This window comes from Falco biarmicus, chromosome 4, assembly GCF_023638135.1.
Source record: "Falco biarmicus isolate bFalBia1 chromosome 4, bFalBia1.pri, whole genome shotgun sequence".
Lineage (NCBI taxonomy): Eukaryota > Metazoa > Chordata > Aves > Falconiformes > Falconidae > Falco > Falco biarmicus.
Window position 1 is genome coordinate 79305904 of NC_079291.1, and position 26502 is coordinate 79332405.

The following is a 26502-nucleotide window of genomic DNA, read 5'->3' on the forward strand; positions in this document are numbered from 1 at the left end:
AGAATGCACCTGTATCAGAGCAGAAGCTGGTTATACAGATGCACGAAAAGGTACCACGTAGAGTTTTGGCTGCCACTAAATGGCAGTCCATGGGAAAACCAAGCCAGACAACGCGCATGTTGGAAGCCTGAATACTTTCTCAAATGAAATATAGATTTCTTTGAGAAAGACCATACTGGAAAGGCTTAACTAGTTTGGAAGGGAAGACAGGGGCAGGTACAAAAATATCTAATAAAAAATAATTCAAGTAACAATAGATACAGAAATTGCTTCACCAGGTCTACAGTCCACAATGCTGGGCCAGCTCTCAGCGCCAAGAACCAGAGCTGTCACCAATCCTGCTCCTAGAATAAACCCCAGTCACCAAGCAAAAATCTCTTAAACAACTGCACTTTGACACGGTATGCTGTCACTTCACACCCAGGGCTGGGACATCAGGGGAGATGTTCCCATTCGAGACCCTGGGCAGAAGCAGCCTGCTTTCCTCGCTGTTGAAGGGCACCCTGCTCAGGCCGTAGGACACAACACCACATTTCACCTTCAAACTCCAACAAGTAGCCTTAAGAAAAAATGGAATAGATGTTTCAGATCTGTATAATTAGCAGCGCTGGTGAACTACAAAGTTAGCTTAAGAAAAAACTAATAATAATGTGAAAAATTATAGAGAAAGAGAGACTAAAGGCACCTTACCACTTCTTCTCATGAAAGACACATTCCTTAAGCAGCTTTTTCAGCAGACACCGATGCGTCATCCTCAAATCCCTCCCTTTCTTTTACACTCTCTAACCACACAATACCTTACTTACTGATTACTTCTCATTGTTTTTCCACTTGGCCCCAATAAAAAGTTTTAAATCCTTTGCTATTATGTGCTTCATTCTATTTTATTAGGTGGGTGGAATGATTTGCTAGGATTATGGTGTTTTCACAGAGTGAACCAAAGTCCAGTTAGCTAAATAGCATATAATCTTAGAAGGTGCCTTCAGGTGCTTCTCTAATGTAAATAAATTAATGAACTAATTCACAGAGCAGCAGTACCTCTTTTGAGAATTCTTTCTAGGCTATGAGCAAGACAACAGGTACAGGGGAAATCATGACAGCCAGACAATGTGGCTGTTCAAGATCATGCCACCAGTTTTCAGTAAAGCTGAAACCAGAACCCCAACCAGATTCCATCTGATTCTCTACCTCGTACATACTTAGACATGAACAAACTCGTTTATTTCACTGCACGTAACACAGCCCTGGATGAGTTTGAATCCATCACCTTCAAAAACCAAAGATTCAGTCACTGAACAATTCATCTCTGTCCACTTATAAAATATCAATCTTCCCCCTCTCCCCCGAGATCCCCTTGTCAAAGGCCCTTCAACTTTCAAGGTCCAGCACTTACAAAAAAAGCAAATAATCATCTAATCAGGGGTTGGTGGGTTTTTTCCCTTTAATGTGCAAAGGGTTGTAAAAGAATAACCCTTCTGAATTTTTCCAGGGTACACTGTACCTTTTGCGTAGCATGAGACACCTTTAGCACCTCTATGTATTATGAATAATTAAAGCAGCACATGCCAGGGGAAGAACTACTCTGTGCTCAGACACAACAGGTTCACATCTCTACAGCAAAACTGCAGATTATGGGACCAACAGAAACCATGACCCTCAGGTATCTGACACAGATGCATCCTGCTGTAAGCATCCGAAAGTAGCTGCGCTACAAATATTTACCTTACTCCGCCTGCCAGTTCTGTAAATTAATCTATGAAAAACTGCAACTATCCTATAGCCAAACACGAATAACTTTATAAAAAACATCTTGGTCTACAACCTGCTCTGCAACGGAAAAAAAACATTTAAACTGAGCTAGGTGTGCACAGATTTTCTTTTGCATCAAGTTAGCTAGCAGGCTTCACCTCGAAGCAACCGAAGCACCTTCATCCATTACATTCAGGCAGGAATCACTTGATATCTGTAATAGTAAGATAAGCTTTAGACTAATTGCAATAGGTGAATAGTTTTATATTTCTTACTGCTCTCAACAATGAGGAAAACACACCAGTCACACAGGAAAAAAGGAAGTCCTTCCAGCAGCTCTGGTTAACAGTGTCCCATCTCCAGTACAAAGCAGCTGTGGGAACTGTGACCCATCCAGCTGCCTAACAGGGCAGCGAAGGGACAAGTCTAAAGACAAGAGCCAAACCGCCTCGTAAGATCACGCGCTCATAAGGAGTTTCCAGAAGGCCTGCCAGCCACCTCAGCAAGTGTAACAGTTTACAGGTTGCTGGCTGTAGGAATCACTCACTCCATGCAGCTGCGTAGGAACTTCCCCACCAGCTGACCACGTAAATACAGGAATCCTATTTACGTACAAAGAATTGCTCTAAGTGAAAGGACTGATGTCTGAAAGTGCTTTAAGAGTGTATGCTTGGATTTCTAAATTGATTGGAGTTTTTAAAACAGAAAATACATAAATTCATCCGCAGAGACCCTAGTTCTCTTTACTGATTTGAGTCCTGACTTCCCCATTACAGTGAACGACACTGACACTCCTCACTATACAAAGGATGCTGCAGTATTTGGATGTTAACTGGATCAATTGCTTCAGAGGAGCTCCTCTGAGTACTTGAGCTTAGGTCATCAGTTACAACAAAGAGCCTCAGCTTTCCTCAAGAAAACTGGTGGCAGCTTCAACTCACACACACATTTAGTTAATGAGTTTTTGCATATCCTGGATTTCACTTGATGTCCTGTGTCTCACAAGAGGCATAAGGTGCATACATACCTATCCTCTGCTTCACAACAGATAAATCACTAACTCCAACCACAGGTAACTACTTGAAGCTGGTACATGTCAGACCTTTGGTGCTTCCAGACCACCCATTTATGTGCTGATCCAGAGTACCAGAGACTTTCTGTGCAGACTCATTTGCAATGAAAATATTGAACAGTCAGCATATGACCAAAACCAAGTTTTAGGACATTTGTGTTTGTGAGTCTATTACTAAGCTACACACGCCTCTCAATCACAGGCGTGAAGATGATTCTTCTCTCTCCGTTTCAAATTTAATACAAAGGGATAAGACCGACTGCATTAGATGTTTTAAAGGTGCAGAAGGAAAACTTGCATTACACTAAAAAATTTCAGAGTAAGAACTAAAATCTGTCACTTTCTGCTACTACGTGGATGCAAAAATAAGACTGGTATTTTTCAGGGGGACATAACCATTTTGGTTAAAAAAAAAACCACTTACATTCACTAAATAGGAAAAGTAAGGCAACAAGTAACTATGACTGTCATACTGTGGCAGTCTGACTTTCTGGGAATAACAAACTGTGACAGAAGGTCAGTAACAGCATTCTCACATTTTGCTAAGTAAGTTTTGTCTTTCACAAAACAGATGTCACAGACAGAACAACATTCGTAACTATTCTTTCTGAGACACCAGAAGATTGTACTAGCTCATTCTCTTCACTGGCATCCTGTCTCATCACCTGTGTATGCTTTTGTGGGTTTCTCTACAGCATTTCTACTTCTGTGAAAGAGTTCTTGAATACCTACAGCTAAGTGGTCCCCTAACCATCACTATTCTAGTAGCAAAACATTACAATTAAATAGCTTTTACCTAAAATCCAGGTTTTCTGCTTCCTTCGAGCTGCAAGTCATCAGACTGGAGAGATGCCCCCCAAGACACATGGATAAAATGGAGACATAACAAGTCTACATGGGTTAGTTCTCAGATTATCTTTTAGGCAAGCTTTGATTCACTTTCTCTCCCCCTGTTTGCTCTCTTCTGATTAACACGGACATCAGAATGTAAAACCATCACCAAACTGTCACACCAAAGCCACATGTGACAAGGAGAACCTCCTTATGTCACCATAAAAGAATGCTGGCATTTGTGCAAGGGAAGGCAGAGCTCCCCTTGGGTTTGCCAGCCACCACTCGACGGCCAGTTATCGACAGCTGAGCGGGTCCACAAAACCCTCCTGTGAAAGGGTGAAAACAAGGTACAAGCGAACAATGGGAGCACGTCTGCAAGTCTTGGCTTTTTCTGATCACTCCCTGGGAAGGCTTCAACCCAGATCTGTAATTATCTGACTCAAACTAGAGCCAAAAGAAGCTGGTGTGTGCGTGTAGAAAAAATGAGAGATAGCTGACAGTTTCAAAAGACACACTTGAGACAACTTACTATATAGAAAACACCAAGAAAACCAGCACAGACAGTTTAGTTGTGTCATATGTTTACAGGGGGTAAATTGCAGGTGGCTCGTTACCAGAAAGCAACATTTGTCTTGAACATTTGCCATGAAATTACCATTGTTTCAAGTCAAGTTACTATGTCATTACTGCTGAATAACTTTAAGTATACAATTAATCCATGTCACCAATGCAGATAATCTGCAAAACAGCACAGCCATTTAATTTAGTATTTTTACAAGGAGGAAGGGGGAAGAGACAAAAGAAATTATTAGACTTCCAGTAACCAGCAGACAAAGCCTATTAGTCAGAGGCAAATAAGAGGAAAGGAAGCCAGCGAGATAAGATGCAGACCCCTAGGGAGAAGCAGCCAGAGAGAAGGAGCCCAGGCAGGGAATTCTGATGAAGGCTGTTAAGGGGGTTCCCTCTTATCTTGTTGTCACTACCAAGTCCCTCAAGTATTTACAGATTGTTCTTTCAGTCTCCAAGAATTCTGGCTACCAATCTTCAGCTCCTTCTTTATTTTTAAGAATGAGGATGGAAGAAAGGACTGTTTTCCTAACACCCCATGCCTCTACTTTCACAGTCTCCTAGTCAGAGCACAGCTTTCCTGTTACATTCACTATTACAGACCCATTTGCCTAATGGAACAATAACATTGTTTCTGCACTTTGAAAGTTCTTACAAACCACCCAACCCCACCACCACGGATTTTATAGTGCTCCAAGGCACTAGATTGTATTTATCAACACTTGCCCAGCACCAATGAAGAAAACGGAGTGCTACAGTGTGCGACAGTTCTGAGCACACCTGTACATCGTTCTCTGCCATGAGGAAATGCAAGTTTAGAAGAGTCACATCTATCCCCCATTCTTCCAGCCACTTTATACTCTCCTGCCCCAATACAAAACACGACATACTGGATTTTCTCCTGTTCCTTAAGCTGAACCAAAGAAAGCAGCAGAACCAGGCCTCTTCCTCATCCACACACAAATTTGTCAGAACAAGTCCCTTTGTCTTAGAAGTCTGTCAAACTGTCTGACAGCCCCTCTTGCTCAATATATACTGCTTTAACTAATGTCAATGACAGTCTTTGGTCAGCTGTTCTTAGTTTTCTCTCAAAGCCACCCGTTCAATTAATCTGATCACCTTTTTTTTTTAAATACAATTCATGAGAAATGAAAGCAAGATGTAATTATGAATGAATTTCCAAGATGAACAAATTATAAGAACTACTGACACAAATCAGAATTTGCTATGAACACAACAACGTTAAACTCCAAATTAAAGCAAGAAACTGTGCAGAGAAGGCACCTAGCCCAGCCTTAAAGATCCAGGAGCTGACTACTGATCATATTGCAAGCTATCAGTCTCAAGATGAAAGCAATTTCAAAAGCATCACATCCAGCACTCAAGTAGTATCAAAGCAGTAAGTTTCCCCATTAATAATTTTGTGAAATTTTAAGGATTGTAACCACTCATACCTGCATATAACCTGCTATTACGAAATAATCAGATTTTTAGAAATCATTACAACAGCTGATATTTGCAGCAACCTTGTAAAGCCAGTTGTACTTTGCAAATCTGAACTAATTCAACGCAGATCACAAGCTCTCCTTTTTCTGCTGATAGGCAGAAAATCTTTGCGTTAGACTGCATGCTGCCTTTCATGTAAAGGGCTACGAAGGTTTTCCACAGATGACTAACACACCTGTGTGGGAAAGATTTTAAAGACAGACTACAGAACTGAAAAGAGCATGAAGTCAGACCTCTCTACTTTCACATGAAATCTCAACCAAGGGACTATGTTTCCTTTTCCAAGGATTATCTTTTCCCAGGAAAACACCCAGCGCCGTTCAGATGCACTCGAAAAACAGCAGTACTCCGCCATTCTCGCTCCCCATTGCTAGCCCAAATAAAGCACTAATACCATAGTTACACATTAACTGTTTAACAAAGAGGCTCTCACACAGATAATAAGAGTGTGTTTAGAAGAGATGTCTTTTGATCAACTGTTCTCCCAACAAAAGGGACCAGACCAGGCAGCACAACTGCCACTGCCAGCGAGGCCCATCTGCAGTTTCCAGAAGGGTAAGGCGGCCCTGTGCTGTGTCTGTGCAGCTACACCCCTTCTTCCCACACACTTAACCGATCACCCCTTTAAATGACGCGTCAGACACTGCCATTTAAAAAAGGGGTTACCAGCTGCGGATCGATGCCGTATTCCGATAACTTGGCATCGGACCGCTCAGTTACCACTGTAACGTTCTGAAGGACAGCATTAGCAGCAGCGTTAACTATTTAAAAGATAATCAATGATTCTTTCCAGCAACCGCAGCACTAATAGAAAAGGCATGTTCTTTCCGCCGGTGCGTGCTGGGAGCACTGGCCGTGCCGGCTGTCCCCATCCCGGGGGGCGGCCGGGGGGGACCCGGGCGGGCTGCAGCCTTCCCGGGAGGGGCAACCGCACCCGGGGCAGGGAGCAGAACTGGAGTGAGAAGGAAAGTGGCTGCGCAGAGGTGGTACGTTCGCATTAGGAGAAGCCACCTGGGAGTAAGCGGCTCTACAGCTCCTGTCTCCGCCTGCGCCCGGCCCCCGGCCAGCACCCACCGCCCGGCCCCCGGGCACAGCGCGGCGCCGGACAAAGCGGCCGGTTCTCCAGCGCGGGGCCGCCCGCAGCCCGGCGGTGTCAGGGGACGCGCTGGGACCCCCAGGCGGCACACGGCAAAATAAAAAATATAAACCGGGCGGCGGCGGCAGCAGCGGGGCTCGGGGCAGGCTCGGCCGCGCTGCCCGCCCCACCGCCCCGCCGGCCTGCGCGGAGCGGCACCGGGCACAGCGCCCGCAGCAGCGCCCGGCACCGGACCGGCGGCACCGGGGCAGGCTCCGGCTCCCGGCCGGGCACGCCGGCACCGTCCCAGCGGCTGCCAGCCCCGGCGGCCGGCCGGGTCTGCGGCTCCCGAGGGGGGCTTCGCCGTGAGGGGGCAGCGGCGGCGGCGCGGGGTCCCCGGCGCCCAGCCGGCCCTGGCGGGGCTGAGGGGCAGAGCGGCGGCCCCCGCCACCGCCCAGCCTGCCGGCCGAGCGCCGCAGCCCGGACCGGGCCGAGCCCCGCGCCGTTCCCGCCGCCGTCCCCCCGCCCGCGGCGCCCGCAGCCCGGCGCGGACGGGAAGAGACATGGTCCAAATCACTCACCTCCCCGGCTCCCTGCGAGACTGCCGCCCCCGCCCCGCATCACTTCCGGGGGCGCGCAGTCAGCTGGCGGCGCCGCGCCCTGACGCAGCGGCAGCGTGCCCGACGCCGCACGCACGGTGAGGGCAGGGAGGGCGACGGGCGGCCGCTTCCCTCGCCCACCGGCGCGGGGGGACGGGGCCCAGCGGGGCGGAACCGCCGCGCGAAGGCGGGGAGCGGGGTCCCGGCGCGCTTCTCCCGAAGGTAAGGCGAGGGGGTGGGGAGCCGGCAGGCCCACTCGCGGGGAAGGGGGAGGGGAGGGGAGAGGAGAGGCTGGCGGCTGGGAGCGTTGGCCAACCCCCTCTGCTTCGCGCGTTGGTTCCGCCCCGCTGCAGGGGGCAGTGCTGCCCCGGCCGCCAGGGGGCAGCAGGGTGCCCGCGCCTGCGGCGCCCCCCGGCGGCCGGGCGGCACCGGGCAAAGACGGGGGTGGGGCGGGCAGCGCCATCTTAACACCGCTCCCCCAGTGGCGCACAGCGTGTGGGGCGCTGCCAAGCCCCACGGCCGCCCAGCGCCCGCCCGCATGCTGCTGGCTGAGGCCCTCGCCGGTGTAGGCCTGGATCCCAGAGCGAGGAAGGTGGCCGCTCCGCTGCCCAGCCCCATCGCAGCTGTGGGGCAGCCCAGCTCCCAGGTGGTGTGGGGAAGGCCCTGTGCGACGTGAGGCCTCAATTGCTGGCCAGGGCCTGCAGCTCATATCAGGGAGGTGTCCTCTGCGCCCCCCCAGGCCTGAGGGCCTTGTCCCCACAGAAACTGGGAGAAGACTCAGGGGCAGATGAAGCGGCGCTTTCCCGGGCCCCACATGCCACTGCCTTCGTGCTGGCTGTGAAGCAGGAGGCCCCAAAGGCAGATCCATGCACCATCGGGGGAGTCTGGTGCAAACACTGTCTGAGGCTTTGCTGGCAAAATTGTGAGTGGGATTCACACACTTGATTTCCAAAAAACAAATCATTTTTTCAATACATGCCCTGCTATAGTTCATGAACAAAGGCTAAAAATCCGATCTATCGATGTCCTGGGACCGAAGCGTTTGGAAACCGAAGCAGTGGGTTCATGAAATGAATTACATTAAATGACCCACAGAATTAAGTAAGAAAGGGGTTAGGGAGGATTGTTTTTCTACTAGCGTTAATATTTATACCTGTCCTCGAGTTTGGGAGCATTTCCAATGCTGGAAAATATTTCTATTCATGCACTCAGTTGCATTTGGCTTAAAGCCAAGATATGAATAAGGTGCATAAATCCATACTGGCTTTTGTGTTCATGTTGTATCTTTGTATGCTTCTGTATTATATAAGTAAGGCCATCCAAGGATAGATGAGACTTCATCTTCTCTGCTAAATTTGTTGTACTGCATTAAAACCTCTTTCTCTGCTTGTAATGGATAGAAAACTAAACACAAAGGAGGAGAAAATGGTTCTAAATGGATGAAAGCATGAGCAATATTGTTGCACAAGACTAGGGACAAGTTCATATAGCTTTAGAGTTTACCTGGACACTGTGTGCTTTTCAGGAGAAAGCTAGGAAATATATAAAGCAATTTTTTTTTTGTTTCCCCTCCTCTTCTCCACGGTCTAAGTCAGCATTTCTGTTCTTCCTGATGCTACTACAGCACAGGAGCACTCCCAGAGCCAGTCTGTATGTCCTACTAAAACTGCGTAACACCTTGACCACCTCAGACTAAGAAGATGAAAACTCTGTGATCAAAAGCAACTAATTAAGGGTTTCCACTTCCATTTATTCAAATGAAGAGAATGCTGTAGAATTCTAATTTTCTGCAATTTCACTTATTTGAAATTACATAGGAAAACCAGCGATAAAATCCAAGTCCTTGCTTTTACTATTTGATTATATTCTCTTTGCATGCAGTTTCCTTTTTCTGATCAAAAGACCACTCCGTAGGGAAGAGAAAGCTTAAAAGAGATCCAGGCTCAGTTAGAAATCCACTAGGATGGCAGAGTTCCCATCCCAGCTGATGAACAGTGTAAGTACAAAGACTTATTCCAAGAGGCTGGTTGAGGTGTTGATCATGGCTTCACATCAGGGTTTCAGATCACTTCAATTTGCCAGCAGAAAGATACTGGCATGACAAAATCCAAAACCATGTGAAAGTCCCTTGCTTTCAGGTATTACTAAATAAAGTGATATAGTAACTTGGTTCTTTTCCACCAAATCTGCACAGATTTATGATTGCAGCTTGTAGATGGAAACAGTGAGAAACATGTGGAGTCAAATTAATCCTTGATGGAAACGTCTTGAAATTTACAGGCTTGTGTCACCGGTGGTAGAAGTGAGGATGTAACACCATCATGGAAGAGTATGATCTTTCTTTTTAGTTTGTTTTTCACTACGTGAAGATGGACTATTTTAGCTGTGATTGAAGTTTTGCTATGATTTGGTTTTGGCTGAATCTTAAGTATGAATGTTCGATCAAGAATGAAAATCAAATCAAGTTTTCACTTTGCTAGGTACATACTGCAGCCACATGTGCTCGATGTTTGCAGGGTACTAGCTGTCACAGGGCACTAAGTCCTTGATTTGAGTTAAGGAAGATAAAATTACTTTTGTGGAAACTGGATTTTGAAATTTAGTATCACTGGAAGGCACGTGACCTGCCTGGCTATCACAGGCATCTGTGACCCCTTCTCTTTTCCCTGTGCCACAGGAACTCATTGTTTCAGTAGTTGTCCCTCAAGGAAATGACAGACCAAATTCATTGCTGCCTTAAAAACCACAGACTCATTTTGGCAGACTTGCACGAAAGATGAATATGGATTACTGACCTCTAGTTGCTGTGGATAGCTGTGAAAGGAATGATTGATTATCTGTCGCATTAGCAGCAGGAGAGAGACTGCAAGTCACTCTTCAGCTAAGTAGTGTAATTTAGCTCTTAAAAAAAAACCACAATGGCCAGATGCGAGCAATTTTTTGCATCTCTTTAAATAAACATTAGGCAAAGACTGCATTTGGAAATATGAGATACAGATTGCCATATAGGCTGTAGCTGGTGGTGTTCCATACTTCAATGTTGATACAGTATGCTTTTGAATTGTGTCATTTATTTCCCTAACAGGAATGCGATCATAGTTGGATTCAGAAGGCAGTCAGCCCAGCAGTTTGTTATTGTGTCTTTAGGACTCCTTGCCAGTAGCAAAGCAGCTGTCAAATAGAAGTTGTGTTGCTCCTAAATAAAACATTTTACATCTTGAGAAGTTCAAAGCTGCTTTTTTCAAATTATTTCACACAGAGTTCTGTTCCCCACTGTCTCCTCCCCTGAGCAAATATGGTTTCAGCATCAGCACTAAGTGTGTGTTACTAATGTGTGCCCTAGTTAGCTGGGATGTGGAAGAGGAGATCTGTTGTTTTAAAATATCCTTTTTTTCCCCATGGGCTATTACTTTCACCCTTTGTTTCCTAAAATCCTCTATGTACTTGCTGCTGGCAGATTTTATGTTTAAAATGAGTAGCTAATGCTTGACTCAAAAACAAAGGATGAAATAAAGCAGACTTACTGCTTCAGCAAAGGAGCGGTGCAGACAGGAGAGCACTGGACACGCATGCTTAGCCAAGCATCCCTGGCTGGGAAGCAGCTCTAGTTTAGCTGCTCCTATATAAGTAGTCAGTCTGTGCAACTTGCCTTCCATCCTAACTGCATTTTCACAGTGCACTATTGGGGTCGCGTTACAGTGCAGTTGACAGATTCCTTTCCTTATAAACTTTTAATTTAAATTCTAAACAAATCTGCAAATAGCAAAAGACAATTGGTGTTTCACTGATTGTTCAGATTATTGAACTTTTAGGTCAACCATCTAAAAATCCAAATGAATTTTTGTGTGTTTGTTTCCTGAAAGAAAAACTTATTACATTTTATAGTCTAAAGGATTATTTGTTTAAATTAATGATGAAAAAAGTTTGCGTCTTCATCATGCAGTAACTCATTAACTGCTCAAGCCTCCTTTGCAAGTTTGGATACAATGGGATATTTCATGTGCTTGATCTGCATGTTGATAACAGGGGTTTGCATGGAGATCAAAAGAACGATACAACCCTGCATTGTCAGAACTCTGCCACAGCATCCAGCAAATGCTTATTTGGGGAGGCAACGCTTGGCTTCCCTCCAAAGGCTTAATTCGAACAATCAGCTCAAAACCAGCCTGCAATCTGCCACTTTTCCCATTGATAAGTCTGTGCGTCCAGACCTACCTTTGACCTCTCCCGGTTTGTTTTGTTGCAGTAAACACCTGAAATTTGCTCAGCTAATACAACAGCCCTGTACTTTTTGTCAGAAACGCCTGTGGTTAACCTCTGTGGGCTGCATTCTGCAATAAAGTGAAGGGTGGTAGAAGTTAAACAATGGGTGTGACTACCACAAGATGAGTGTTAGTGGGAAGGTGGTGTAACATCCATTTAGCATTCCAGAGATGTGAAATATAATTATGATTTAAATGCCGAAGATTTAAGTTGCAAGATGAGTAACTACAAGGACATGAAAGCTTCCCTTATCTTCCTTTCTGTCCTACTCACAATCATTTTGCACACCCACAAAACTAATACAAGTAGTGTCACTTGATGAAGTTACACCTGATACATGACTTGTACCATCACTTACATTTCTGTCGATAAGGGCTCTGTTTATACCAAAGAAAAAAATCCCAATCTCATTTACAACATTTTAAGTTGGAAGTAATTTTGCTCTTGGTGGGATTATTCCCTGCTTATACTCCCACACAGAATCTGACACAGGATTTGAATTTCTTCCTATTTGCTCTCATCCTTTTCCGTGATAGATGGGGGCCTCTGTCTGTGAAGGGCTCCTCACACCTTCATTTATGCATCTTTGCAGAAATGGTTTATAAGCAGGTCTGTAATGTTAGAAATTGTTGACTAAACGAGCCATGGGAGCAGCTGGTTGCTGAATATATTTGAAAAGCTGCTTCATGTCTTTTACATCATTTAGCATATGTGGGAAGGAGAGCAATAATGTGGAAGTGGAGCCTATACCTAGATGAGGGCTACACAGTTCTGTACGAATTCCAACACCAAGAAATGAAAGAAAGAAAAAAAGTTCTAGGTGGGGGACCAGAAGCAACTGACAGGGAAAAAAAATATTGTTGGCTCTGAACTTTTAAACAAAATCTTTATAAACAGGTTCTCGATATGTTTACAATCCAAAAGCAACAGGTATGATTACATCTCCGAGCAAAGGGCATGCACTGTCCCATGTTGTGGCTTTGGAAATTGTCCCAATGCATAGATCAGAATTTAAACCTGTATTTTAAACATTTTTTTCCCCTGACATTATTCCTCTTGTTTTCTTTATGGACTACATGAAAACCTCAGCTGAAAGTTTCTAGTGCCGTCAGCTGTTATTAGCTGTCAGCAGGGAACAAAGAGTATTACCAGCTCCGCCAGAGCTGACACCTTCAAATAAAAGTAGAGGGGTGAGGCCAGGAGGGGCTTGAGGTGAGGACGTGATTTAGGACTCAGCCTGTGCTAGGTCAGCCCTTGTAATGGAACTATTTATTATCTTTACAAAATACGCACTTGACAAAGGGGAGCAATGATTTTTCAGATACAGAGACATGTGTAGCTTTGTGCGTGACTAATTTTATTGCCTAAAATGGAGCTGTAGAGCAGATAAAGCGAAGCATTTATTCCAAAGTGTTTGACGAGTTGGGACTACCTAGCTATTTTATTGCAGACATTTGTTTGCTAGAAATACCATAAATATTTACGAAAAATGCTTTCTGCTGGGTAGGAAGAATCATTTTTATACCTGGGGGAAAAAATATGATTGGTTAAACATTTTAAAATACAAAGAGCAAATTAAAAATGTTCTAAGAATCAGAGAAAACCAAGTTTATGTCTGTACTTCTTAAGATCCCTAACAGAGTCATGAATCAACAAAAAGTCTTTAGATAGAGCAACAGTTAAGATAAAAAAGGCTAGGATTTAATAGTTTGGGATTTTTTAGCAAAATGAACTACAGCCCCAATCCTGCCTACAGGTTAGCATCTGTAGTTCTGACTTTGGTGAGGAAAAGATGGTGTGACTGACCGAAGCCACAAGAGACTGTTAGGAAATACCAGTGGAGCTGCTGTGGTGGAGGCAGCCACCTGAGAACTGTATGGCCTGAGAAGACTTTGGTCCAAAACCCTTTTACTACTGGCACTAACAGGAATTGCCACAGACTGCACATTGTTGAGCGACAGCCGCATTGCCAAGCTTTCCGCAGCGGTCCGGGTGTCTACAGGTCTGATTTCAGGGTAGATTCAACCACAGTAACTAGAGCTCCAGGGTGGCAAATGGATCCTGTGACAGTCAGAGAATGTCCTGGCCCTGACACTTGTTCCTTGTCATATCCATGTACTTACTTTGCAGTGCTGCTGCATCTTCCATTTGGACAACGAGGTACCTGCGACAGCTGTGGTGTCCCTAAAGTTGAACTCATTGTTTCTGCAAATCTACTCCATGTCAGAAGTGTTGTTACTCCAGCAGTGGAGTTTGTTTCAGGGATATTTGTGGTCTGGCGTGAAACAGTGTCATCACTTACATGATAAAATACTCATTTACATGGAGTAAGAATAGGATTTCATTCTTGATTTCTGACAAAGATTCTTACTGCGCCTGCAGGCTGATTCAGTGGGCTCAGCAGGTACACAGCTCTCTGAAAATCAAGACATTCAGGACTTTCGTAAATCCACAGCTGGTCTGCCTCTCCTGCAGTGCTTAGATAAAATAGCTTTCATCACCTTTTCATCACATCAAACTCCAGCTGAATCATTACTACATACTGTAGTGGTGTCACAAATAAGCTCTGAAATCTACACTGGTTTTCAGCAATATCATGGTGGTTTTATCATGTATTTTTATTCAGAGAGTTCAAGATGCTTTGCAAAGATAGGGTCCGCATTGGTATGACAGCTTCACAGGAAGGGGGATGCTCAGAGTTTCGGTGACTTGCCCAATGTCTGTTGCAAAATAGCAGTGAAATACAACCTGGGCTTTCTTGTACCAGGGTTCTGACTCAGCAGAGCGCTAAAGGAAATGCTTAACTTTGAGCAAGAGCTCAAGCTGTTTGAACGGAGACAGATTTAAGTATCAGTTTAAATACTTTGCTGGACTTTGTCTTCAGCTTTCAACAGCTAATTATTGTTTACAGCTATTTCCGATTTTTTCATATAGCTCAGCATATCTTTAGATGGTAGAAATATTTTTAAACTAATTCAGTTGTGTGGAAAAGTGTACTGCTTGTTGGCCTTTTAGCAACTCAAATGTTAACGCATATGTTTGGGGGTTTGTGTTGCTTTTTTAGATGACACCAGTTACTCGACAAGAAGTTCTTGGCCTTTACCGCAAGATATTCCAGATAGCCAAAAAATGGCAATCGGCATCAGGACAGATAGAAGAAACTATTAAAGAGAAAGAGTACATTAAAAATGAAGCCAAAACATTATTCCGAAAAAACAAAAACGTGAGTGTCCTTACAGTTTTGAATTTCTGAATGGTTCCTCTCTTGCTCTTTGCACTGTCTCAGTGACTGGATACTAAGATATGAACTTAAGAGATGATTGCCCAAAATTTCATTCATCTTAAATGCTGGTGTATTCAGGCAATTGTTCAAATTTCACCCCTGAAATAGTAATAAGAAAACTCAAACCATTTCAGCTCTTCATTAACTACTGTAGAAGTCTAAAAGGTACAGAGCTTTCACTAAAAAAATGCCAAGAAAAAATTAAATTCCAAAGATACTGCCTATGTAACTGAAGCAGTTTTTGATCTTTTAGCAAGTTAGTTAAGTGTATCATTACCCATGCTATGGCAAAGCTCAGTAGCTTCTTACACTTTTTTTTTTTCCCCCAAAGCAGCAATTATTGGCACTTCTTTTAAAAGAAGCACTTTTTTTTTTCTTAAGGAAGAAATTTCAAACCTTCAGAACCCTTTTGTAAGGGGCAATACAGACTCTACGGTAATCAAAGGTCCTTCTTGTAATTAAAGATCACAATACCTATTTTGGTCTGGGACTAAATGCAAGTAATGCAAAATCAAGAAGTGAATTTAAGTCCCAATTAGCACCACATTTCTCACTTCAAGGGGAGTTTCTGGATAGGATGATAACAGAATGTAGACTAAGGAGTCTCTTCCCTTTCTCCTCTAGCTACCTTGCAGAGTGACAAATGGGTGAGTGTGGTTTTTCCATGGATGTATTAGTATTTACAAGTGTATTGTCTTTTTACAGAGAAAATACCATGTTTGGGTAAAAACTTCCTTCTGTAGCCTCAGTCATGACAGCCTCTGGGCCTTAATATCCAGTGCCATCAAGCCCAGAACTGTTGAGTCAACACAAATACTAATGTTACCTTTTATGGATGTGAAAAATACAATCATTGTATCCTTGGGATTGCCAAAAAAAGCTAAAGAAAGTCATGTGGCTGTGCATCATTTACGCTTGAGCTTCCAATTGCTAATTGCTGTACTTGTACAAAAAATTTGTTTGTATGATCTTAGGTAACAGATCCAAAATTGATTAAGCAGTGTATAGAAGAATGTAAGGCAAGAATAGAAATTGGACTTCACTATAACATCCCCTACCCAAGACCTGTGAGTATAAATCTAGTCACAAAGTCTTAAGCTATATCCACTTAGCTCTCACTGGACAATAAAACTGTAAGTTCACATCACTGTCACCACGCTGTGTTTTTTAGATGAGCCAATATTTAAGTGCTGTGCTACATCAGAGCCAAATAAGCCAAATGTATATTGAAATGTTCTCCATCTATCTTACTATGCTGTAAATTGGCTAATTTCTTCTCAAAATAAGAAGTGAAAGCCTAAATAGAGTTGCATGAGCTAAACTTCTAAGGCCTGTGAATATTTAGGCAGTCTTGTCCGACTGATAAATGTAGAAAAAGATTGCAATGGAATCAAATCTGTTAATCTTTCCACATAATAAAAAAGAATGAGAGAATAATATGTCTATCATAGATACAATCATTTTCATAGCCTACATTACTGGTAATTGTTCTCCTGGTCTTATAAAATCAAGTCTTATAAAACCACCTGCCTATGTTGCTGCTTCTTTCCCCCTGTTCCTAGAGAAAAACACGACCAAGATTACTGACATGCTGGAAGTTGCAGCAATGTCTTCTATTGCATCATTCAATACAGTTTCCTCACTGCCCAGCCACTTCTGTCTGTAGTACTTTACGCTGCCTCCCATAGAGACTTCCTCTCTACTCCTGTTGATTACATTTTCACACCTATAGTTCCCTTATCAAGGCAGTTATGGTCAAAATTATATTGTATCTTCATCAGATGCTTGACTAGAATATGATCACTGTTAGCATCTGTTTCACACAATAGCTTTTTCTTTTTCTCCAATATACAGAATAACTGCACATCTGGCAAACAATGCTCCTAGAAATGGGTTTAAAATGTATGCTCTGCAGTGGCTTCAAAATCCCAAAGGATCAGTCTTAGATCAGCTCTCTCAGACAAACTGGATAATCATTATTTTTCAGATTCTAGAAATCTCTATTGCCGCTTGAGTCAGTGTTTTTACCACTGTTTGCACCTAAACAGCTATCTTACAGGCTGACAGCCTCAGCAACAATAACATCTGACTGCTAACACCTACATTTTTCAATCACTTAAGGGGAACACAGCTGCCTGACTCCCACTAACAGTCTGATGAAATACAAAGACTTTGTCAATCAAAGGGAGAGTCTGTCACCTATTGCTCCCTCTGCTTGTAAAGTCAATGACATTGATTGTGCATTTTAATATGGTGTATATAACCATGCCAGTAAGGAGGCAGTCTTTCAGTACATACAGTTCGGGATTATTTTGTGACTTGTTAGATAGGTATGAAAAAACCGCAGTGCTTTAAGACAATTGTTAGGGTTTTCTAGGTCATACGGTTCTGGAACATTTTCAGGAGTCCTATTTCAATAAGTATTTTATCATTACAGTCTGATATCAAGCTGTAGAACGAGGTTACCAAACCCTAGAATATATAGGATTTCAATAAACACAACATTTAGGGGCTCTAAGTTGTATCACTAATCACTCATAGCACTCCTCCTAGAAATCTAATTTCTAAGAGACAGTACAGTTGCCCCCTCCAAAGTGTGAGGAAATTATTTAAAACTCAGTGAAACCTAATCTGTATATATGCCTTCTTTTTCTTGTAGCTTCTCAGTTTGCACCTAACTGGTGGGATTTTCTTTTCCAGATCCATCTGCCTCCTATGGGTCTTGCCCATAAACAAGGCCGTACATTGCGACATCAGGAAAAGTTAAGGAAGATTTCTAAGCCAATATACCTGAAATCCCATGATGAACTTTCATAACCCTTCATTTAAGCTGTGGACTGCAATCCAGGTGATTTTTGTGCACAACTGTGAATGAAACTGTCTTGGTCACTTGCTGACACATTTCCTGAGGCCAAAAAGCTAATTGATACATTGCATATGATGGATAAGGTTGGTCTAATATTTATTACATTTCAACCACTGACTAATCAATAAAAGTAACACTTTTCAAGGAGTGAGGTGTGATATTAAGATTACTTTGACATCAGGACAAATTACAGCATGTTTTCAAACTCTGTTAATCTATAGCGGCATTTTCTAGTGGTCTGAGGATTATATATGCTCAATTGTGATTCAAGACAGTGCCTCGTGTAAGGGTCAACAAAAACGAAGAAAGTCCAGGAGAAGCAAGCACAGTGCCTCCTGAGCTTCTACATGCAAGTGCAAATACAGTGACTGCATCATGCAGCTGCACTCCTTTCTCTCTTGTCCCTGCTCTGCCTGTTGTCCCTGGAGAAATGTTCCAGTTTGATGGTATCCTTATGGTGAAGTGTTGTTTCTAAATGGACAGTAGCAAAGAGACAGCAGAAATGCCACCACTCCTTTTGGCTTTTTGCAAACTGCAGAGGAGTGGCCTAGAGCCTCTATGTCAGCTTTTTTTCCCCTTTCCTTTGGAAAGGGTGTGAACATGAAACACGAAGTTTGGAATGCCATTACACAACTTGGGGTAAAACATTCCAGTCCTGGGTTCCTCAGGTTCCCATGTACAGACTGACTGAAAACTCTCCCTTCAGGGTATCACGATGGGAGCGAGCTTAAGATGCTTTGGGTGTCCGTGGTGCGTTTTTACATGGTTAGCTTTTCCACATAATCACCACACTGGCTTTCTCAACAATTATTTTAATGTTAGGTTTTAACTCTTACATTATGGACAGAACCCCCAACTTTATTCAAGTATCTACAACTATCTCTTCAGTCTCTTAAGTCTGCGGGGTATTTCTGGTTTGCAGATGCCTCGTGAATGGAAGTGAAACAAAATTAATTTCCCCCTCACTGGCCACCAGTCGTTTTGGCTCCTTTTCAGTCCTCTGGTTTTTCCAGGCTGTTTACAAATTCTCTTCAGGGAAGTCAGGGGAGCCTTCTGCCCTTCAGGCTAGAAGTACCACTGAGACCAAGCTGTGGACAAGAGCCACACTGTACTGGGAGACTACATAAGCACAGCCAACAGCTGTGGGTTTAAGGACAGGTGGTAAAAGCAACAAGCTATTCCAGCTAGAAGCTAATGATGACAAAAAAGCAAATTTGGAAAATGCAGTGGATATTATTTCCTGTTAAAGTGGGCAAAACCAATGAAATCTCATTTTCTGAGCTCTCCAACTCACCCTAAACTCTCCAAGTCCTAATAGACAAATGGCAAAGAAATATTCTTGTCTACCTTAAAAATAAGTTAAAACTGGTCATGTGTGGAACAAAATGACAGTTCCTCCCCCAGGAATGTACTTGTAAGAATGAAAAAACTACAAGCAGATGAGAAAGTATGAGGAAAAAAGTGAGAACAGCGAGTCAGCACAACAGGTACCGGCTAGCCCAATTTCTCACTACCCTGTATGGCTCCAGTCCACAAAGGTATCTATTCCCATATAATTATTTCCTGGGAATGCCTCATGTGGGAAGTAATATGTAAAATGCCATTGTTCTGCCTGTCAGTGGGAGCTTTGCAAATTTACTGCTGCCAGGAAGACACAAAACTCCTTTAGCCTAGCAAAAGGGGGATGGAATAAAGACAGTAAAAACTAACATGATTATATACACTGCTTAATCCTTCACTGAAAGAAGTCCAAACACAGTCTTTTCCTGTCATTCTGCTATACCAGGGTAGAGACGTGTCAACTGAGCCAAACCAAAATGTGCAGAGACAAGGGTTTTGAATGGAAGCTTAGGCTCATTCTTTGCCATTAAACTATCATGTGAATCTTTTGGATTGTTAAAATTCATGTGGCTAATGAAGGTACTGATGTTGCGACTCATCAGGTGAATAAACAGTTATGTAAATGAGCAGGCTAAATGTACTGTCTATATTATAGTCACAACTCTGTCCTGAGCACATATTGTAAGATGCAGATTATTTCAATGGAACATCCCTGCAATTACAGAAGATTTACACTAAACTGAAATAACAACACAAGTCTGAGTTTATTTCTGAAGGGAAGTATAAATAAGCAATTTTTGAAAGGCTCAAGTAGCCTTAAGTAACTCAAATGAGTATCCACTTGCTTAACTGACAAGCCACTAAGTTGAACTGCAGTAACAGCATCGCATTATTTGAGATGCTTTAACATGCTAGATAGTCCATTAATTTTTCAAAATAAGTGTTTGAGAAATAATTACCTAGTGCCTGATCCTCATTACTTTCCAGCACAAGAAGGAAAAGACTGAAATTTGTTAAAACCTGAGGCTCTTCAGCTAAAAGGAAGAACTGAACCAACTCTTTTGTCAAGTCAGAAGAGCAAACCCCTTCTTTCACAGCTTAAGTTAAACTCTGTATGGAAAGGAGAAACTGAAATAGAGTTATTTGGTTTTGGAGGTCAAACTGGCAAACTACCATTCTGAGGGAGTTTCACAAAAAAATTTTCATCTGCAACTCAGTCCAACAGGTAGGCAGAGATGTCAGCTGGTACTCATTGTATTAAATTCTAACTTCTGTCAAGAAGTATCCCAACGATGGTGCAATATGTCATTCCTACACATTAATTTTAGTTGCAAAAAGATGTCCTAAAACACTTTGAGTTCTTGAGAGTTTGTAATGCACCAGATCCAAGCACTCACTGTACACTTTCTCCTGCACTTCCTTAACTGTCTCTTACTCCTCTTCCAGTAAATACTGTCCCTTTCCAATTTATCACGCTAGTCAGGAGGTAACAGAAAAACTTAGAATAAAAGGATGACATTAGCTTTATATTCTTTAGAAATAAGTCCTGAGTTGCATGAACTCTCCTGCACGCTAACTGGTAGTAGTAGTAATTTGTTGGCATGATATCTGGCCTTGAATACTTAAATAATACCTCCTCTCTGGAAATTCTGTCCCTAACTCTATTATTAATAAGGTTGTAACTTATGAAGCCATGCACTTATAAACCCAAATTTAACACTAACATTAGCAAGTGCACAATCATTTAAGAAATGGACCCAGCACCTCCTTACTGAATGTGCCCCCTCAGTGTTGTCTAGGAGTGAGGAAATGCTCATTGAGTTGCAACAGTGACCCGATCTATTCCAAGGGAAGTATCACAGGACTGAAACAGGTTAAAATTAATTATCTGATCTATCTTCCTACTAATAAAAGTTTGTTCTTGTAATACCTGTTAGATCTGGAGAAAATAAGCAGCATGGACATCACTCCCTTGGGGCCCTACTGTGTAGTCATCAGAAATGGTATCAGTAATATCCATCTTTTATCCATAGACAGAAAGGTCATTTATGTGATCATACCTATAAATTAATTTCCAAGAATGCTAATTACAGGAGAGAACTACATCTTTCACTAATGTTTCTAATGTGATTAGGCAAAACATTCCAGCTCATAGGAACTCAAAAGCAGAAGAATTTGGGGCCTTTGTGCTGTCTTTTGTTTTTTCATTGTATAATTTTCCCTTTAACAGCCCAGCAGTGTTAAAATCAACAGACATAGTATTTTCTGTTTCTGGAATGGATTTTTGTACGGGTGAGGTAAGAGAAAGGTTTCCATCTCCTAAGAAAATGTACTAACCCTATCTGTCTCACAGCATCCCTAGCTGAAAACATCTCTCTGCTGTTCCTAAGGAAAACATCTCTCTTGCTCCGTAATGTCTATATACTGCATTTTTTGCCATATGCTCTCAGTTATTAGCAAGGCTGTGTATCTATGATTTCCAGTAATTACAGGTATCTTCTGTGATTTGTTTAATGAGAGCTTCTAATTAAGAAACAGAAATACTAAACCCGTAAAGCCAAGAATTCTACTACTACTATTACAAGGTACTTCATTTGTCCAAAAATGTTTCATATTTTTATTATGTCCATCTAACAGCTGAATTATCTTTTTTTTTTTTTTAAAAAAAATGCATCTCAGCCAAGAAACATTGTGAATTGTAATGTTTAACCAGCTTATCATTCCTCAGGAAGGTCCAGACAATGCTCAGGAAATAAGGTTGGAAAACTCATTTCAAAGAACCACAGAAAAATATCTCTAAGACATATATCCCTCAACAGTAAGTTCCAGTACTTTTTCTCCAATAGTAAGGGCAGCCCAGGAAATCACGTGCTTCAGTAATCATGAACTAAAGCAACTCAGCCATGCCTGAACCCTGCTGAAGGGGCAAGCAACAGATGCATGAAGCCTCTTTTCTCTTTTACAGGCTTCTCTCTTACCTATCTATTTTGGTCACATCTGCAAAAGCTTGAAATACATCTTTAATTACATTCTAAGAGATGCCTTCATTGCAGATCTAAACATTAACACAGAAGAAGCATTTAGAAAATCAACACAGTAACAAGGATATTGTACACAACATAGTACCAAAGCTGCTGTACATTCACAAGAACCACAACTGTGTCATTTAACAACCTATCCATTAGTGCTCGTTCACAAAAAGGCGTTAAAGAGAAACCCACATGGCAAGCTATCCCATCGTATTTTCAAACAGTTTAAAAGTTCCTTATCTTCATAAAATGTAATTTAGCTAGCATATACTAGTGAATCTGTCTTTTCATTTAAAATGGTTTAATTTGGAGGGCTGTGTTTGCAAGACTAGCATTATCTGAAGGATGAAGAAACAGTCCTCAAAGTTTAACTTCTCTTCATTTCAGTATTTTAAGAACGATTACTCTGTTGTCACCAGTCACTTGCATGCATACGCTCAAATCTAAATAGAAAGATCCTTTTGAGAGCCGTGACTGATCTGATCAATCCACAGGGCAGGATCTAATGGGCAGGTCCAGCCCCTTTGGCCTGCATGCAAAGCATCTGCAAAAGGAGGGTCATGACTGGATTGTGCTCTCTGATGCCACAGTGACCTAAATACTGATCTGAACTGCTGATGTAATAACAACAAAAATCAGATGCCACCATTTAAAAACACGGTAATTACCACAATGTAAAATATGTAGTAAATTTCAGTTAATTTTAATTACATGACAAGTACAAAGTATCTATGTTACTCTTACGAGGCTAAGAAAAGACAGGTTTTTTAAAGGACTAATTAATCTTAATTTATTTATAGATCTTCTGAAACTTGATTCTCTTCCCAAAAATCATTGTCAGTTTGGGTGACTGGGCTCTAACATGCATAAACAAGTTTTATTTTTGTTATAGGTGCCAAATATCATTTAGTCTAAATTGTTAAGAGTAGTTTCTTCCTATCAGTAAGCTGAGACACCTGCACATCTCTATCCCCTTTATCAAATAAACAAATATCCATTAAGTGTCCTGACATGACACCTTTGCTGTAGTCACCATGTAACAATAAAGATGCACCAAATGCCTGCATACCGTACTGTTAATGAGGCATCAAATATGGTACACATGGTACATGAAGATACTGTACTAATTACCTATGTATATCTTTGTGCAGAGTAGCACTATACAACATACCTGTAACACTTCTTATCTGTTTTTTACCATTCTTAAAAGTTACTATTTTATGAGTATCTGTATAAAACAAACCAGTGGTTAATAAACAAATAATGAATACTGTTTTCAACCAGAAAAGCTAAGCACAACAGATAAATCCTATGACAAGAACCATATGCTTTAACGAGTAGTAGCGGCATCACTTAATGATTGTAGCAGGATACTAGGAATTGCTGAATTATAGCTGCATATCTTGACTTTGTGCGGCCTCGAGCAAGTCATTAAAATGCTGCAATTTGGGTAATGAAAAAAAAATACAAGATTCCAAATTAGTGGATGTTTATGCAGTGGGGTTTTTTTAAATGTTCGCCTTGATCTTTGTGCTTCTCTTGTAATGTGTACACAACAAGTCTAATGATGCATCTTTAGTACCTTCTTGGCATGCTGTGGGGATTAGTTAATGACTGCACAGCTCTTTGAAGATGTTCAGGCTACTTTATTTTTAATTAATGTTTGCAAGATGCTTTGAGCTTCTCTGATGAAAAGGCTTAAACAACTGAAAATTTTAGATGGTTATTAATCCAACATGCAAGAGGGCAAGACGAGGAAGTAAAAAAAGCTATGAGAGAAAGGAAAGAGCTCCATTTATTAGGCACCTGGGATATGTAGGTAAGTAATACTGAAATTAAAAAAGTTAAGAAAATATGAGACAAGCATACCGCTCTGAGAAATGGCAGGATCCCTATGCATGTGCTGTCTAGAAGTTTTCCATGAAAATTCCAAGGCACATCTTTCAAGGAGTGTCAGTTCCTATAGTTTTATAATACAGCTCTGGCAGTTCATTCTAGCTGAGGATTGGGTTTACGTGTTGACAACAGACTATTCTCTTATCCTTGCTCCTTGCCCTACATACTCCTGGGACACAGAAGTAGTAGGCAAATCCACAGAGTCTTAATTACATAAGTTGTGCATTAGATTCCCATTAAAATCAGCAGCAAAACTCTTCGGGCCCAATTTCATGGAACGAAGGAAAAAAAAACACTCTATGATAGCAACTAGGTGGTAATAATAGGATTTCACAAGATTTGTAATGACGTGGGTGGCACAGAGTTTGATGGGAGTTCTGTTCATTCTGATCTATGCAAGGGGATGCCCAGGCCTTTGAATTAAATTTCTGTTTCTAGTGTTCTATTTTCAGTCATTCTTGCTCAGTGGCTGGGAAGGGCTAAAAACCAAAAGATTTGGGAGCTCCTTTGAAGTCAGTAGGAAATCATGATATAAAAAAAGACTGCAGCCATTGGGGAGTAAAATGTATCTTTTAATAACAAAATGCAAGGGTTTTTTGACTTGCGTACTCTCAGTCGTCTAACTGGCATAGGGCTGCCACACCTCGATTTATCCAGTGTTTCTGGGGCTTGTCTGAAGGGAGTTCAATTGAGAAAACATAGTTGGTTGAGTGGCCAGTAGTGGATAAGACACCTCTTCTTGCACTTGTCTTGTATACAGGGCATGAATAGATGTTCATGTGAAGAAATGTGGAACTTTCTCCAGGTTTCAGCCAAATTATGGGCAAAGAATCATAAAGGACTTTTGGAAGTGATTCTCCAATTACCAAGGATTCTCTATCCCATCGTGCACCTTCCAAATAAAGGCCTCTCACATAAGCCCCGTCTTCTGGAATTTTCTCCATTGTGTGCTCCTGTTTCATCACCTAGAATGATTAAACCATTGTTTGGTTTTATTTTTATCTGGAGTATATTAAATCCTGTAAGTGATAAGTCTGACACTACTCCTTTAAATAAAATTTCTTTTCATTTGAAAACTATTCCTTGCTGCCCCAGAACATGTTTACAGCTGTTCAAGAAAAACAAAATTCCTCTCCATTTTCTTACCTCAAATTCAAATCCAATACGGTCAATTGGGATGGCGTGTTTTCTGGCATAGTTTTGTAAAACACCAGTCAAAAAAGACTGAGTGAAGAAGAATCCTGAGAGCCAAAAGACTGTAGGTGGCCCATTGATGACCCAATCCTGAATTTGGAGAGAAAAAAACAAATGTAAGAAGAAAGACATTTGTGGCTTCACTGTGCCAATTCACCAGAAAAGGGATGTCTTTTCAGATACACTTAAACAGCACAATGAGATCCTAACCTTGGTGGGACGCCCTGGATGCTGCCATTTGTTCTATATTTTTCAGAGACAACAAATCACAGATGTCAGTTATTTATGATGACAACAAAAATAATCACTTATTCTGAAACAACCAGAACTTAGTGCTACTGAGAAAGAAATTTCAAAAAGCAGCATAAGCATATTTTGGTAAGTCTAGATACTAGCCAGCAGGAAAAAAATAAAGAAAAATTATTACATTTGGACACTTTTATCAATATACCCTCTTTTGCAGTCTTGTAAACACCAATCTCCTAACATAAAAAAGGGCCAAATTTTCTTACATAGTGCCTTCACCAATCACTGTGAGGGCACTCACTACAGCCAACACGTCGGATCCTAGTAGAGGAAATCATTCCAGTACAAAGATACCAGACAAGGAGATTGCAGGCCAGTATCTTTGCTGGGTATCTCAAAGGAATTAGGAAAAACGAGGCAAGGGCAGAATGTCCCCACACTACTTTAAACCATTTGGAGTCAAAAGAAGCCCATATGCTACCCTGATCCAAAAAATGGAGAACTCTACTGCTTATACAAATCTTTTAGACACATCTTTCTAGCTTTCTCCTCCCCTGACTTGTATGAGATTCCACTATATCTCAGTACCTCATTTAAGGTACATCTGAAATTTTAAGTAATTTGAAGAGAGCACTAAGCATGCAAGTGAAATAACAGAAGGTTGAGTAAAGAATAAAACAACTTGTTCAAAAAGTGTGTAAAGTGGTGTCACTTTTTCTTTAAGTTGAAAGAGATTTACAGGCACATATAAAAAAATTAATAGTGCCTGTTATGAGCTGTTTCTAAAGCATTTTCACACCTGGTTCATGTCCTTTGAGCAGGGAAGTCATTAAGACATCATTGCAAAGTAAAATGCATCTTCCAGAAACAGAAAAATGGAAATTGCCAAATGCAACACTGGATTAGCACCAAAGGATTATACTCTCAACTCACCCTGCTGAGCAACTGCCTGGCTAATTCCAGTGCTGTTAATGCAGCGTAT

At 41.8% G+C, this 26502-nt stretch overlaps 3 protein-coding genes across 6 annotated transcripts in view; 1 reads left to right on the forward strand and 2 right to left on the reverse strand.

The window, feature by feature from the left end:
* The window catches only part of DCUN1D3 (defective in cullin neddylation 1 domain containing 3), a 19716-nt gene extending 12196 nt beyond the window's left edge, over positions 1–7520 (reverse strand). The window contains exon 1 of one of the 3 annotated variants that reach the window (XM_056337252.1): positions 7385–7520. The gene's annotated coding sequence lies outside the window, so the exon portion shown is untranslated. Of the gene's footprint in view, positions 1–6739; positions 7309–7384 lie in introns of those variants that run through there. The other 2 variants (XM_056337256.1, XM_056337254.1) reach the window with 2 other exon arrangements.
* On the forward strand, positions 7473–17961 carry LYRM1 (LYR motif containing 1). Of its 2 annotated transcripts, XM_056337257.1 has the most exons (5): positions 7483–7624; positions 9284–9398; positions 14730–14888; positions 15923–16015; positions 17649–17961. In XM_056337257.1, exons 2-5 carry the CDS (start codon positions 9366–9368, stop codon positions 17763–17765), a joined length of 402 nt encoding a protein of 133 aa, XP_056193232.1. In that variant the 5' UTR covers positions 7483–7624; positions 9284–9365; the 3' UTR covers positions 17766–17961. The 2 variants fall into 2 exon arrangements, with proteins under 2 accessions (XP_056193233.1, XP_056193232.1); XM_056337258.1 differs by lacking the exon at positions 9284–9398 and having other exon boundaries at positions 7473–7624.
* A 2894-nt stretch (positions 17962–20855) lies between these two features.
* DNAH3 (dynein axonemal heavy chain 3) overlaps positions 20856–26502 on the reverse strand; it is a 66922-nt gene continuing 61275 nt past the window's right edge. The window contains exons 61-62 of the mRNA XM_056337259.1: positions 25227–25364; positions 20856–25045 (exon numbers count right to left, since the gene is read on the reverse strand). Coding sequence (XP_056193234.1) covers positions 24692–25045; positions 25227–25364 — 492 coding nt within the window. The 3' untranslated portion in view covers positions 20856–24691. The remainder of the gene's footprint in view (positions 25046–25226; positions 25365–26502) is intronic.